This window comes from Mytilus edulis, chromosome 6, assembly GCF_963676685.1.
Source record: "Mytilus edulis chromosome 6, xbMytEdul2.2, whole genome shotgun sequence".
In the NCBI taxonomy this organism is placed as follows: domain Eukaryota; kingdom Metazoa; phylum Mollusca; class Bivalvia; order Mytilida; family Mytilidae; genus Mytilus; species Mytilus edulis.
In genome coordinates, this window is record NC_092349.1 from 85,103,190 (window position 1) to 85,120,080 (window position 16,891).

The following is a 16,891-nucleotide window of genomic DNA, read 5'->3' on the forward strand; positions in this document are numbered from 1 at the left end:
CGCGTTCAATACTTAGGCTACTACATGCAGCCCAATCCATCAGAAGCAAGAGTGAAGCCGATAGACTACAAATGTAAGCCTTGTGTCAAAATGTCTAATTTTGGTTGCTAAGGACTGTAAACAATAAAATTAACATGTATTGTCATTCTTAAACACTTAATTTCCTCAGAAGTTGATTTAGAATCTAAATATCAATAGATTTGTGGCATGAAAAGTCTTAAATTATACAATTCTGAGCTTGGTAAGTATGCCATAAGGTAGCAATAAACAGTTAAGAAAAAATATTAAAATTTGCCCTTATAAATTTACCATCCCCTTTTCATTGCTTTCTTGCAATATCAAGCTTACTGTTTGTGTCATATATGGGCATATGTATGTAATCAGAATCTTCCATAGATTTTATATCAAGTATATAAAATGGTAAAATATAATTTCTTTTGGGTGTATCCATGGCAACAATCTGCATTTATTTGTTATAAAATATTGCAAAAAGGAGGGAAAAGATGTCGCATTTTGGCCCCTGTGGATTTTTCAAATAGGAAAGTTATTGTGTAATAAAATTCATTTTTAGACAGCTGTGTGCTAATTTAGCCTTCAAAGATGGTTTATAAGAGCATCAAGATTATTTTTTACATGTTTTATGGGCTGTTTTCTGTTTGACAATCCGCATTTTCATAGCTAGACCGGCCATCGGTCCAGAAATTAATGTAATGTTTACAAACACTTTTTTTCTACACGAAGTTTTTGACGCAATTTTACAAAAAAATGAGATGAAAGACATATGATTTTCATTGGATTTGCTGAATGATATATGTACACTAGTAATTTTTGGGCCCTTTATAGCTTGTTGTTCGGTGTGAGCCAAGGTTCCCTATAGAAGGCCGTACATTGACCTATAATGGTTTACTTTTATAAATTGTTATTTGGATGGAGAGTTGTCTCATTGGCACTCACACCACATCTTCCTATGTCTATTTGATGAAGTTGAAGTCCAATCAACTTAAAACTTAGTACACATATATCCCTATGATATGATCTATTTAATTCTAATGCCAATTAGAGTTTCTTCACCAATTTCATGGTCCAATGAACATAGAAAATGATAGTGTGAGTGGGGCATCTGTGTACATTTCAAGGGGCATTCTATAATATAACTTTTTATGTAGTATGGGATTTGCTCATTATTGAAGGCTGTACAATGACCTATAGTTGTTATTTTCTTTATTATTTAGTCTTTGGTGGAAATCTGTACCATTGGCAATCTGAATCATAATACATCTTCTTATTTTTATATTACATGTATTAATTCAATTTTATAATTAAATTAAGCAGTTTTGTTAAATTTTTACCAATTGCCTCTTTTCCCAATCTTAATTAATGCATACATGTGTACGATTACTTTGGTTAGCTAGTGTATTAGCCAGTCAAGGAATCCAAATATAAGTACACAAGTACTGCAGCAGACATTCTACATTTTATTCAAATTTGAATGCTGCTTCTACTTGAATTTGTTAAAAAAAAAACAAGAATTTAAGAGGATTAACAATTACATAGCAGCTCTTTTGATTTATGTGGACATAAAAATGGTCTTCACTTTTGACAAACTTAATGAAGAGTAAACAGTTGTGTTCCTTAGTTTACATAACAAACTCCAATTATAGATTTATTGCCCCACTTTGATCAGACGAAACAGACACCAAAAAATTTTGCACATTTTCTCATGCACAGATATAACTTTTATTGAACTTTTTTAATTTTATTTAGAGACGAACCAGAATATCAAAGATAATTCAGAAATGCATGCTGATAAAAGTTTCATAAAATACAGAAAGTTAATTACTTTGAAGCACAAGTATCTTTCCAGATTACGCCATAAATCTACAAAACTCTTACGCAACCACATCTCAACAAACTGAATGTGATCGAATTTTAAGGTGAAAATTTTTCTTACAAGATGCAATTTTGCAGATAATTATATAAACAGACATTTAAATGATTAACACACTGTAAATAAAAGCATGTTTATCTAGAGTCAGTGATAGCGCCTGGTGAATGTAATCACCTGCAGGGATAAATATCTTCATCAAAACTAGATCCTCAACATTTTCTATTCTATTGTTCAACATTCAATGCAAAAAACCAGACATCGCTGCACCTATGCAAAACTTTGATTACAATTCCTGAGATCATTTTTTTAAATCAATTACTGAAAAATTGAAACAACTCTTCCCTGCTATGAAAGAAAGTTACATGGCTTATAACAAAGCCTTTTTCATAAATATTATTTTCAAAATTGAAAACACTTCAGCACCTGTGACCTCAAGATCAGATATATATGTAAATAATCACCAACTTCAACATCCCCCCCCCCCCCCCCTACATACACAATCACATTTTTAAGTACCACTTCCACAACATTTGCTAATTGTTAAAAAAAATCTGACATTGATTGTATCCCAACCTTTAAGCACTGTTTTTCAGTAAGCCAAGTTGCCCTTCAGTAGTTATAACCATTATCAGCCTTATATTGTTGTCATTTGTGTATAGTCCGCTCCCCTTTCCATCCCCAATTATTATAGATAGATAGATACTTTATTCTCTAAAAACTAAATACAAGTTTATGAAATAGTCTAGTTTACTTCTATAGGAAACACAACCAACTTTTCATTAAAACACCAATCGTCAACTGTTGCAAAAATTAGCATCAGCATGCCCATACATTTTCAATAAATCACCTTTTGTCCAGTTTATATCAACATTAGAACCAGCTATTGCAGACATCTATTTTTCAACATTATCATCTTGTGTGACATTTACTGTCAACAAATTTACCAGAAACAAAAGACCTAAAAATCACCCTTAGTTTCTTCAACAATCAAATCACCACCAACTAAAACCAATTTTCTAACATGTGACCTTACCCCCCTTTCCTCCCCCTTTTTCCCCTATCAAGTTTTGGATATAAGATCTGGCAAAGAACATTCTTATCTGTCAACAAATCAAGTCATCTGTCATGACATATACTATTATGTTTATTACAGTAAGAGCCTCTTAATTTTCTACAAGTGCTGTAAGAAACTACAATATAAACAGAATGGTCTGTCATGTCTGTTGTACCTCACAACTGCTGTTTGTGATTGGTCCATGCCTCTGTACTAAACAATAAGAAAACTGCTGTAAATTCAAAAATTATTTTGTGAATTTATTATAGATATTTTTCATTAATGGACAAGAATGCGAGTTAAATTATTGCTATTTTAGAAAATCTACATACAGATCTATGATTTATTTATCAAAATATGAGTTCTTATTTATTATTGAGATACTCACCAAGTCGCATTATTCCCAATAATAAAAACCTCATAATAATTTCTGAATTTACAGTATGACTTTTTTTATTAATTTGTTCAATTTTACATTTGCATTTTTAATGTTTATAGGATAACAACAGCACACTTGTAAGACCAATACAAACATTGTATCAAGTTTCAATAAAATATATTCATTCCACACTGTGTATGTTAACAATCTAATACAATAAGATGTCAACTGCTATTATTTAAATATTTTAAACAAAGCTACTGAATCCTTGTGAGATATAATGTATATATAGGTATAAAAGTTAATTCATATGCACTGAATTACAAATTTATAAAAAATACAATATTGTGTTCAAATGTCTCTGACAGTCTTAACAACTTCCTACAGGTATGTGAAACCCAATATGGACAATAAAGACATTTTACCTCAGTAACTAATACTACATGTATTGTTTTTTCTTCTTTAAAATAAATGTATGCAATGGTGGAGCAAGGGGGAAGAGGGTGTTTCCAGTTCCCCCTTCCTATTTGGACAATCAATGTACATTTTTGTACTTGAATGGGGACATATGGTTGGAACCCCTCCCCTTTATCCTGGGTTGGGAACCACCCCTTTAGAAAATGCATGGCTGGATCCGTCCCTGTATAGGGTCAATTTCTAGGGAATTTTAGGACACATTAGTTCCATTTTACATTTTTAATATAAAATACTTACCCAATGTGCAGAAAAGTATAGCCCAACATATTTCCCTTTCAGAGCCTCTAAAGCTTCTACTTCTGTTTTATTATTGGTTATAATTGGTCCTTTGATGACCTCTGTGACCTTTTTCCGTCTCCATGGAAATCCCTCCCCATTGGGATTATCTGTTAAACATGTATAACCATCAACTGTTATAGTTTTCCCATTTTCTCCATCAATCAGAACTAATTTGGGAATTCCTTGAACTCTGAATTTTTTTGTCAGTTTACCCTGAAAAAATACATAAACATGATAAAAGAATGTAGGTAAATGTGATACTTCAAACCTAGCCTTTTACTATAACATCATCATGATCATTAATAAACCTAATAGGAATTGTCATTCAAATCATTCCAATATCTTTTAGATGAACATCTATTTCTCTAAGTTATTATTTGAAACCATTAAAATGAACCCTTTGTTTTAGCATTCATATACTGTATAGGTGTGTTCTTGGCATTGCACATGGTTGTGTCTTTACTGATGTTGTTTTAAATCTACTCTGAAATGTATCTTCCATATTAAAGTTTAAGTTGACATTGTTTTATTTCAGCACGCTAAAGGACTTTAGGCTTGGTTTTTACTATGTAAGAACTTTCCGAAAAGGTAGTGTGAATTAATGTTTTATTCTAAGGCTTGAACGTGTTTTTCATTTACAAATTTTTTAGTGCAGGCAAAAAAAAAGGTTTTGAAATTGAAATGTCTTGTCTTTTGTAAACCACACTAGATTTAAGAGTTAAAAGAGCAATAATTTCAGAGCCCAAAGTCAGAAATGAATGCTTGGGTAGCAATACAAAGTATTAATTTTGTGTTTCAGCAATCTCCAATCTTTTGAGCTACCAATGTAGCATATGACTCAGTGTTTCGGTCCATTATAAAGCAGAGTTTATCTGAGGTATTCATATGACATTTGCATGTTAATGCTAGCCAGTGATTGTAATATTTGCCACTGGATATTAAACACCAATCATCTGGGTAGTCTTCTAACTGTGATGTAAGGAAGTCCCAACATCTAAGCGGATTGAAAGGGTTAATTGTCATTCAAGGAATTCCTTGATATCACATGTCAATCATAAGTCCATCAAATAAAATAAACTACTTGGTTTGACTTCGGCTGTGTCTGCTCTTTGGTGAAGTTGTTGTTTCTTTGACACATTCCCCATTTCCATTCTCAAGTTTATACTATAAAATTATACTATTACATCATGAAGTATTATAGTAACACTTGAGTTTTTATTTCAAACAAAGACTCGGCTTTAAGTCAATAGGAGAAAGGCTTTATCAATGTTTTGACACTTAATCAGATGACAGACATGCTGTATAACTTTTTAATGTTTCTACTGAATACACAAACAAATAAAGTAAAACATATGTATTCCATAGAGCTTTATAATATTTACTTCCAGATAAGTATAACAGTCAAAATATGATTTACGTTTATTAATGGAATAATGTTAGATGTGAATTAAATCCCTGAAGTACAAAAAAATGATGTAGAGACTAGAAGTTTTACATGATTGAGGTTAAGAGGCAAATTCTTAAGATTTTAAACATGTTGGTAATAGTTGAGGCAAGCACCCTAAAAGTTTTATAGTTTTGTGTTTTTTTAGGCCATACATAATAAAGATAAATCTAAATTTTTATTTCAGGATTACATCATCGTAAAAACAACTAATACATATATCCCTTACATACATGTACCATAGAATTTTACATCAAGTGTCACTTGTATACAGAAGATTCATAGCTACATATTTTAACTAACTAACTAACTAACTAACTAATTTTATTCAGTATAAAATCCAGTACAAAAGGATCATCGCTGAAACACAAATACACATATAAAAAAACATAAACAAAAATAAACATAACAGACAACAATCTTGACACTTATAACAAGCAAGAGACAAAACTCACATTTCAATATTATGCAATTATTCCCACTGATGAATGTCTAATCAAAATACATTTGTCTATATATATAAGAAATCTGGTGAGAACATCAGTGACGAACAGTTCATTAAATATTTAAATTTATCAAAATTATCTAAATTGCAAAAACATGGTATAATATTAACAATGTCATCATAAAACTTTTCCCTCTCCTCGTGATAGAGGTTGCATTCACATATGAAATGAAACTCATCTTCAATTTTGTTATCAATACAATGTGTACATATTCTTTGATCCAAAGGCGTTTTATTATATCTGCCTTTTTCAATGTGTAAATTGTGGTTAGATATTCTTAATTTACATAATTGTCTAACATATTGTTTTGGGATATTTAACTTTGTATAAGTCTCAGGTTTATATTCCTCTTTTAACTTGTAATATGTGCGTAGTTTGTTTTGCTTTTCACCTGACAAACATGAGAAAAAATAATTTCCATATCTTTCTTGTAATATCTTTTTCACTGCAGATATGAGTTTTCCTTCTGACATAGTTCCTTTATTATTCCAAACATGGTTGAAATTAATTAATTTTAGAAACTTAAAAATGTGTTTATTGAAGGTACTTGGAAAGGTACAATCAACTTCTTCGATTGACTTATATGCTAATTTTGAAAAATTCAAAAGAGGGTCTTTATACAAATATAGCCAGTATTTAAGAGATTGCAAAATAACAAATATAGAGATTGGATAACGACCAAGTTCTATATTTTTTCATCATGCACATTGTCTATTTACCAAATTCCAAAATTGACCCTGTAATAAGGGATCCTCTTTTTTTTTTCTTTTTTTTTTCCATTTGAGGAAGAAGTATGTGTTTAATCTTGAAGGTTTTTCATATCCTCTTTTTTAAACTTTTGATATCAATAGTTGCTTACCAATGTAAATTGGTTGAACAGCTTATTTTTCACTGTCAACTTATCATGCTTTGCATGGGCAGCAGTCTATATACCAAGTATAAAACCCATTCTAATGCAACAACGTTTGTAACGTTCATTTTGATTGGAAAACGTCACTTTCTTACATGGCATCAATTGACAATTGATGCTATGGGACATACGCACAAGCGCAGACGGCATATGACAGATTCTAAATACATGTTTTAACGTTGTTTTCTGTCAGTTTCATTAGAATGGAGATAACAATATTGTATTTTAAGCTCTAACGGCATCAATTTGGGATTTGATGGTCACAAATTAAGTTTACTGGCGACGAGTTAAACTTAATTTGCGACCATCAAATCCCCTATTGATGCCGTCATAGCTTAAAATACAGTTATCTCCTAATCTACAATTGGCAAAGGGAGTAACTTGGATACATTCAACAAGGAATGGTACAAATACAAAACATGCACTACTATTTAGAATGCACTGCAGTTTACTGAGTGCAAGTCTTTACAACAGACCAATATTTGTTCAAATCAAAATTACAAGCAAAGCAGGAAACACAAAAATCATTAAATAGGATCTAGAAGCAGTTCCATTGTGGTTGATAATTTCTTTTTTCAATTATGATTTTCCATATATGTCCCCTCTTTTGAAAGTTCCATGAATTTATGGTAATAAAACAAAGTATTGCCTTTTAATTGCAGCTAATTTAACAGAGCAATCAATCGTTTATTTTCTACTTGCCAATATCAAATTGTTATCAAATTATCATTGATTTGTTACATAAACATCAAAGTAAAATTATCAATAAATAAAATTTAATTATCATTTGATATGATTAACATGATTAATAAAGAAAATTGCAGAAATATTTGGTTGCATTGTAATTTTGCACTGAATCACGGAAAACCCCCATGTTAAAAAATTATGAGATACATGTTATTATTTTTCAAATGATTTTTATCATTCATTTACCCTATTTCAGTGGAATGTACATAATTATGTCATGTAAGTGTGACAATGTGCATTCTTCAAGAAGTTAAATGAACAAAGGTGTAGGTCCAGTAAGACCCATTTTTGACCCCAAAATATAGCAGTTTTACAAAATTGTTAAAATGGAAACCTTTAGCAAACTATTGGAAGGTAGAATACTTCTGCTACATAAATATGGACTCTTTTTGACAATACAATGCACATATATCGGGTACTAGCATCATTAAGTCATACTAAATTACTGAAACCTTCACAATTTTAGCATTTGAGTTAAATTTTTAATGGTTTCCATCTTAAATGGAAGTGGCCGCATTTGTGTTCATTCTTAATATTTAAATGTAAGTTGTATTTGATAACACATAACATATATAAAGGTTGAGAATTAACAAGGATGCGGCCACTTTCATTTTTGACTAAAACCCTCTGAAAAATGACATATTATGTGTTTGATAGATTTTTCATAGTTAAGCTTGAAGTTGAGCAACTTTAATGACTAAATCAGTTTAAATTTTTCACATAAACTGATTGAATCGACTGAAGTAGACATTTAAATGTTTAAAAAATGTCCAAAATCTTTCATCAGATGAATCTGAAATTTGAGGCCAAAATCAACCCTCACTGGACCTACTCCTATATAACCTGAAGATGTTAGACCACCAATTCACTCCCTCCAATTTACAACGTTTGTAAAAGTAGCCCTATACTCTGACAAAATATAGTGCTTCTGTTGTCATTGTTAACTTATAAACTAACAAAATTGCAGAAATGAAATTTTTGGTGAAAGAAATATTTTTTTACCATTTTGAGTCAAAATTTACTTTTCTATGAGTTTGCATTAAAAATTGAGGATAAATGCACTCCTTTACATGTACACTCAGGGCCGTAACTAGGGTTCGAATTCAGGGGAGGCAGGGGTTTTGGGGCCGCCGATCTCTCAAAAAATGGCAAAAAATGACCGGTTTATCTTCGATTTCCTCACTTAAAGAAACATCAGTATTTCTTACACCTGCATGAAGCAATTTTTATGCAAAAACAAGCAGAGATCACAGTGCTGTTTGGGGTGAGCCAAGGCTCCGTCTTGAAGGCCGTACTTTGACCTATAATTATTAACATTAAATACATTGTGACCGCGGATTTTTTCTCAATAAAATCAGTGGCTAAAAATTACCCGCCGTTTTCCTTCGATTTCCTTACTTTAAGACTCACCAGTAATGCTTGATCCTAGAAGCAATTTTTATGCAAACAATTATCTGTATCTTTAAAGATATTTTTGTTAGAAATCAAACTGGTAAGTTTAAAAAAACATATAAAGCAAGATCATAGAACGCAAGATAATTTTAATTTTTTTTATCGAATTTCAATATTGTTGAAAGTTGAACAGACATGTATATATATAGCTACAATCAGGGACTTTCCATACTAGTATATATAAAGTCCCTGCCACAACGAATGGGAGTGTTTAACTACTGTCTAAGGCATTGTTCATATCAATGTTCTCGTACGATCGTGAGACGTACTGTCTGACTAAACACGTTAAAAAAAAATGATCCAACAGCTGATTCAGCCGGTAACGAATTTCCGATATCATAAAAGATTCACAATACAAAGGGAACTTCCTCTGCTTAATTGAGCCTCTACATAAATGTAAATAGTTAAGTTTTATTCAAAATTGTCGGAAGCAAAGTTTCATATGTGTTCTCGTACGACATACATGATATAGGAAATACTGAATAACAGACGGACGGCCACACAAAAAAAAACAAATACTGAAACGGTTCACTGTCGATCAAAAATCCGGAAAATGACAGATATACCACGTATCATGATAACACTGTTAAAACTGTAAACTTGTGTTGTTTATAATATAAATTCAATGTATTTCGTGTACATATTGTCAATATTTCATTTTGTTACTTAAAAAAAAAATTTTGGTGTAGAAAATTCAGGGGAGGCAACTGCCTCCCCTGCCTCATAGGTAGTTACGGCCCTGACACTAATTCAAGATTTCCAGAAAACAGGGCAGTTCTTCTTGCAAGACTTTTAAACATGGGTTGAAATTTGGCATGTAGAAGGTAATAAATTATATACCGGTATGTACAAACTTACTATCTAAAATATTAGAGAAACTAACCAAACCTAAAATAAATTGATATTGATCAGTGAACTATGAAAATGAGGTCAAAGTCAGATATAAGCTCTACTTGTTTTGTTCAGTTTGTAATTATATTCTTTATATCCCAGATACAATGGTCAATACAAATAAAACTAGGTGTTGGGTATCCATCAATGAAGCAGCAGGTACTCCTGACTTTACCCTCTTTAAGGAGTTGATATTATTAAGGTACTCCTGACTTTACCCTCTTTAAGGAGTTGATATTATTAAGCACTCCTGACTTTACCCTCTTTAAGGAGTTGATATTATTAAGGTACTCCTGACTTTACCCTCTTTAAGGAGTTGATATTATTAAGGTACCCCTGACTTTACCCTCTTTAAGGAGTTGATATTATTAAGGTACTCCTGACTTTACCCTCTTTAAGGAGTTGATATTATTAAGGTACTCCTGACTTTACCCTCTTTAAGGAGTTGATATTATTAAGGTACTCCTGACTTTACCCTCTTTAAGGAGTTGATATTATTAAGCACTCCTGACTTTACCCTCTTTAAGGAGTTGATATTATTAAGGTACTCCTGACTTTACCCTCTTTAAGGAGTTGATATTATTAAGGTACTCCTGACTTTACCCTCTTTAAGGAGTTGATATTATTAAGCACTCCTGACTTTACCCTCTTTAAGGAGTTGATATTATTAAGGCACTCCTGACTTTACCCTCTTTAAGGAGTTGATATTATTAAGGTACTCCTGACTTTACCCTCTTTAAGGAGTTGATATTATTAAGGTACTCCTGACTTTACCCTCTTTAAGGAGTTGATATTATTAAGGTACTCCTGACTTTACCCTCTTTAAGGAGTTGATATTATTAAGGTACTCCTGACTTTACCCTCTTTAAGGAGTTGATATTATTAAGCACTCCTGACTTTACCCTCTTTAAAGAGTTGATATTATTAAGGTACTCCTTACTTTACCCTCTTTAAGGAGTTGATATTATTAAGGTACTCCTGACTTTACCCTCTTTAAGGAGTTGATATTATTAAGGTACTCCTGACTTTACCCTCTTTAAGGAGTTGATATTTTTAAGGTACTCCTGACTTTACCCTCTTTAAGGAGTTTATATTATTAAGGTACTCCTGACTTTACCCTCTTTAAGGAGTTGATATTATTAAGGTACTCCTGACTTTACCCTCTTTAAAGAGTTGATATTATTAAGGTACTCCTGACTTTACCCTCTTTAACAATGTTTAAGTAGTTCAGTGTGAATCAGTACTTTTCAAAAAGTCATTAGTCATAAATATTTGCTACATGTACAACTATAAAACTTTGCAACTTCTGCTGTGATCAAACAAGTTATAATTGCATTAAAGATCTTACATCTTAAAGACTTCAAAATCATGAAAATTACACATATTAAAATACCATTAAATTTCTCTTCCAAACGCAGTTTTTCAATACATTAAATACTTGGATTAAAACAAATTATGCAAATAACATTTAAATGCATTCAATAACAGTTTCTTCTCATATTTCAATGTATTTATCCATCAAATAATGTGAAAATAAGATAAATTAATATGAATTTCATAGCTGAAAATTTTATTTCATGGAAACAAAATAAATTCTGTTTTGCAGAAGTGGAACTAATTATATTACAGTACAATAAACATGATAAATACATTCAAAAATTCAATCTTATTTGATTTTCTTCCAATTATACTCCTTTACAAATGTATTCAATAAAACATCAAAAGTTTTACAGTGTAATATAAATGCATGCAATGTGCACTCAAATTACATAAAATCATTATTGCACAATTATAAATTCAAACAAAAACCCAGAGGGTCTTTTCTCTGCTACACAGACAGCTGATGAAAAGTGGTGTTTGTTCAGCACTGTTCAAAATTACATTGTGTATCATTTCATACATCTAGGTAGAAAAATAAGCAATCCATTATGCAACTTTTTCTAATTAAAAAATGTCAATCAATAAAGAACTATGCATGTTGAATGCACATAATCTCCCTCTGTATCCTCTTCCTTTTCCTGTTATTTTATAGTCCATCAAACTAATGGATTCTATTCTTTATACCAGGTTTAAAAATGCCATTGAAAGTTTGTTTATGACTTGGTTAAAAATGTAACTCAGAACCAGAATTATGGTAAAAATTAAAAAAAATATGTGGTATAATTGCCAGTGAGACAACTCTTCACAAGAGACCAAATTGAAATGACACAATTAACAGCTACAGGTCACTATATTAAGAATGCCCGTACTATAAGAGCTATAAAAGTCATCTTTATACATGTTATAAGGCCCAAAATAAACATAGGTAAAACAATTCAAACCAGAAACTAATGGCCTAATTGATGTAAAAGTCCATTTGCTGATTTGTAATTCCCACCAATGACATGTGAACTTTGGTCTTATATATCATTTTATTCTGGTATCACCTAAGTTGGACAAAGGTATACAGAAAAACAGATTAGTTTACATTACATTGCACCCATCCTATGATTTTCCATGCAGTTCAACTTTTTCCATGATAAAATGATGGAAAATGATGGAAATTTCGTTTTTTTCCATGAATTTCCATGGAATTTCATGGAAAAATAATTAATGTCAGATGGAAAACTTATATGTGTTACTTATTCCATCATTTTCCATGATAAGATGGAAAACTTTCCATGGAATTCCATGGAAAAAATACTTTTTGGATGGAAAATGGGATGGAAAGTAGACTAATAAAACTTTGTAGATGGAAAAGAGGATGGAAAGTGGACTTAGAATATTTTTGAGATGGAAAAGAGGATGGAATCTTGACTTAGAATATTTTTAACATGGAAAAATTATAGAATCTTAACTTAGAATATTTTTGAGATGGAAAGTCATGGAAAAAATGTACACAAATTACATACATTAATTCTTTATCATCAATTAGACAGTGAAAGAAATGTAAAGTGCCATCTGGTTTTCATTGGTCTTTGTGTAGAAGACAGGAAATGATATGACCATACAGTGTGAGGCCAAATGTAGGGTAGAACATGGATTTATACATTTTTGTGCAATTATTATTACTTAAAACATAAAAATGGTAAATAAACAATAAATGGACAATCTTTTATTAAAATATATATAAAATATCCAAGATTTTGGTAAATAACAGTATTCAATTGTGACTCTTTTAAAAGAAATCAGATAACTCCTCATACATCCCCCAACATATTGAAAATTTGAACTTGCAATGGATATGCAGGCAACAAATAAAGATGTCTTCTCTCCTGAACAAAATGCAAAATTTATATTGGACTTAGATTAAATAGTTCCAAATAGTTCTTGACATCGAATAGTGCAGATTTATTCTCTGATGACTTGCATTGACTGTTGGATTTAGAGCATATTTTTTGGTAAGTACACTGAATTAGATTCTACCATTTTAAGTGTGTACAAGCTCCTTTAATTCAACATAAAAACATCATGAAAACACCTATAGTAGATTTTTCACATATAATTATAATGATTGGGTATTAATTAAGACAAGACAAACTGTATATGGTGTATTATAATAACTAATATTCCACTAATGAAGTAATTTGGTTATAAAATTTAAGATTCGTTGAAATTGGTTGCCAATGAGAAATGGATCCATAAAAGTACAAAAAGGTGTATCTTTACAGCAAACTGCAGATCAACACTAAGTTCTAAATATATGGAAAATACCAATGAAGACATTTATATACAATAATTATGAAAAAAAATATTTAGGACAAAGACTAAAGTTGTTAACCATTATTAATAATGTCATTATTTAAAGAATATCTCTTTATTTATAACAGTAAAATTATTTTTAGGTATCATGAGCAAGAAATGAAACTCCAATAAAATGGTTAATGCTGTTCTACAAGATGGATCTACTGAAGCCTGGTGCTGACATAAGTGACATTTATAACCTTAATTTTTTGATATAAAGGCAGTGCAAACATATACCAGTATTGAAAGTTTTTTCTTGTTTGTTGTATTTATTATAATACATCAAATGAGCTTGAATTAAAGGTTAAAATGATGTTTGAGTCTATTGCTTATTACTAACCATTGTAAGACTCAAAAGACCTTACCAAACCGAAAAAAGCATGGCACCTAGTTTTTTTTTATCTTCATTATTACAGATATTGTTAAACAGGGTACATTGTCAAAAGGTTAATTTGAGCAATTCATTTTAAATGGAAATGATGGAAATATTTCCATGGAATTCCATGGAAAAAGAAATTCTATGTAATATATTTCCATGGAATTCCATTGAAAAACTTCATGGAAAATATTTTCCATGGAATTCCATGGAAAATGTTTCAGATGGAAATATTATTAATTCCTTCTTTTCTCTTTTTATTTTCCATGGATTTCCATGGAAAACAGGTTCCAATACTCCATGGAATTCCATGGAAAAATATTCCATGGAATTCCATGCAGTTTTCCATGATAGATGATGGAAAATCTAGGGATGGGCATATATGAACATTTGTTGAGGAAGCATTTAATATGAGTTTTTTACAACGGTATGATCAGTATAGCCGACAGGTTAACATCAGAGAGAATCCAGTTTGTCATTTATAATTCTAATAAATTGGCACAATTTTCGAAGTTAAGATTTCTGTTTTTGGTTCATAATAGCATTAAATTTTAAAACATTAAAGTTCGTTAGGTATTTCTTGTCAATAAGTAGTGTTCTATCTGTCAAAAGACTGCTGCATTCCATTACATAGTGGTATTCATCACCTATAGCAACTCTGCACAACGGACACTTTCTCTGTTCTCGGGGAATGTTTTGCCATCTACCATTTTCAATCGGCAGTTTATGGTTCATTGTCCTAAACCCCGACATTGTTATTATATCTTTATCATCAAGTACGTTAAGGTAGTGTTCGAAATTGTGTGATGTCTTGTATAGGCGATAATTCAGGGCTTTCGGCGAATCGTTTACCTTTCCTGACCATGACTGTGTAAACTGATCTTCTAGTCTTTGTTTAATTATCGATTTAATGTTAGGTGATGTGTTTTGGAATGACCATAAGTAAGAGAATCCACAATTGTCTAGAATACTTTTCATCATGTCTAACGATCGCGATCGAAATGTTGTTTCTTGTGCTAACTTGAAAAGGTATCTAAACATTACAGCAGCGAGCTTACTTTCTTTACCGGTAATTAACTTTGTCCAATAAGATATAATTCTAGTTTTTATATCTATTTCTAGGGGATACAGACCCAGTTCTCCATAAATGAAGTCGTTTTGAGTAGATGGCTTAAGATGTAAAAGTAGTTTAAAAAATTTAGTTTGAACTCTTTCTAGTATATCTAAGTTTTTGTAACCCCATATTTCGCATCCATATAGCAGAATAGGTTTTACCAGTAAGTCAAACAAATCTACATGGCATTTAATTGATAAATTGTGAATTCTTCCCTTCCTTAAAACTTCGTACATTGCACTTGTTGCTTTGTCCTTTAGATGTTGTTTGCATTGTTTAAAGCTGCCTGTTTTGCTGAAAATAATTCCTAAGTAGTTAAAGTGTTTTACAGTTTCAATATGATGATTGTTGAATCGGAAAAGTGGAGGGTTTGTAGTTCTTCCTTTTGAAAAAATTAAGATTTTAGTTTTAGCAACATTTACTCGCATCTTCCAGGTTTCGCAATACTTTTTAAATTTGTTAAGTGCATGTTGCAGTTGGTCAGGTGATTCTGCCATGATTACAGTGTCATCTGCGTAGAGAATTATGAATAATTTCATTAAAGTTCCAAGTTTTTCTTCTATATCTTTACTTATTGTGTTCATACCTAAAACATTTTCCGAGATGAGATAGTCTTCTAGGTCATTCAAGTATAAAGAAAATAAAAACGGTGACAGATTTTCTCCTTGTCTGACACCGATTTCACAAGCGAAAGGTTCACAAGTTTGACCATTATAGCTCAAGCTGGATTTAATATTCTGGTACATGCTAAAAATAGTATTAAACATTTTCCCCTTTATATTGTTGTTCAACATTTTAAACCATAAGAAATTACGATTAACCGTATCGAAGGCCTTTTCAAAGTCTACAAATGCGCAAAATAGTTTCTTTTTTGAGTGTTGTAAAACTTCAATTAGAGAGTTCAGAAGAAACGCACAATCAATTGTTGAGTATTTTTCTCGGAAACCATTTTGATTTTCTTTAAGAAGAGATGTTTGTTCTGAGAATCTTTTAAGGCGTTCATTAAATACCGCTGTAAAGACTTTTCCGAAACAGCTCACAATAGTTATTGGTCTGTAATTTTTGGGGTTCCGTTTGTCACCTTTGTTCTTGTAGACAGGTTTTATCATTCCTTGGACCCATTGTTTTGGGATTTTTCCGGAGTCGAAAACTAGGTTGAAAATTTTCACATATATGTCGATAAGAACATGGGCGGATGTTTTTAAATATTCATTAATCAGCTTGTCTTCGGCGCATGCTTTGTTATTTTTCAGATTTTTCAGCGCTTTAAGAATTTCATGTTTTGTAATTCTGCTATTTAACTCATCGTTTATTTCTTCGTGGGAAATAGTACTTTCAATTTGTTGCTCTTCTGTATCCTCTCTCAGATCACTGTTTAACTCTTTGAAATATGAGACCAATTTGTCGAAATCAATCTTAGGCTGAGCTGTACTTTTGTTTTCATTAAGAAGTCGCCAAAATTCCTTAGCATCCTTTTGCTTTAGATCATCCATTTTCTTTCTTATGAGCTTTATTCATTGTATTTTTATATCTCTTCTCGGCATCCGACACAAGTGCTCTGTGGAACGGTGACTTATTTTTATTTCGTTTCATCTTACGGAATTCTGACCTAGCGGCTTTGCAGTCATGGTCAAACCATGGTTTATTTTTT

At 31.3% G+C, this 16,891-nt stretch overlaps 1 protein-coding gene across 1 annotated transcript in view; it reads right to left on the minus strand.

Annotated features, from left to right (window-relative positions):
- Positions 1 to 16,891, minus strand: part of LOC139528744 (nucleoredoxin-like) — a 55,474-nt gene that overhangs the window by 34,533 nt on the left and 4,050 nt on the right. Inside the window, exon 2 of the mRNA XM_071324889.1 lies at positions 4,036 to 4,290. Coding sequence (XP_071180990.1) covers positions 4,036 to 4,290 — 255 coding nt within the window. The remainder of the gene's footprint in view (positions 1 to 4,035; positions 4,291 to 16,891) is intronic.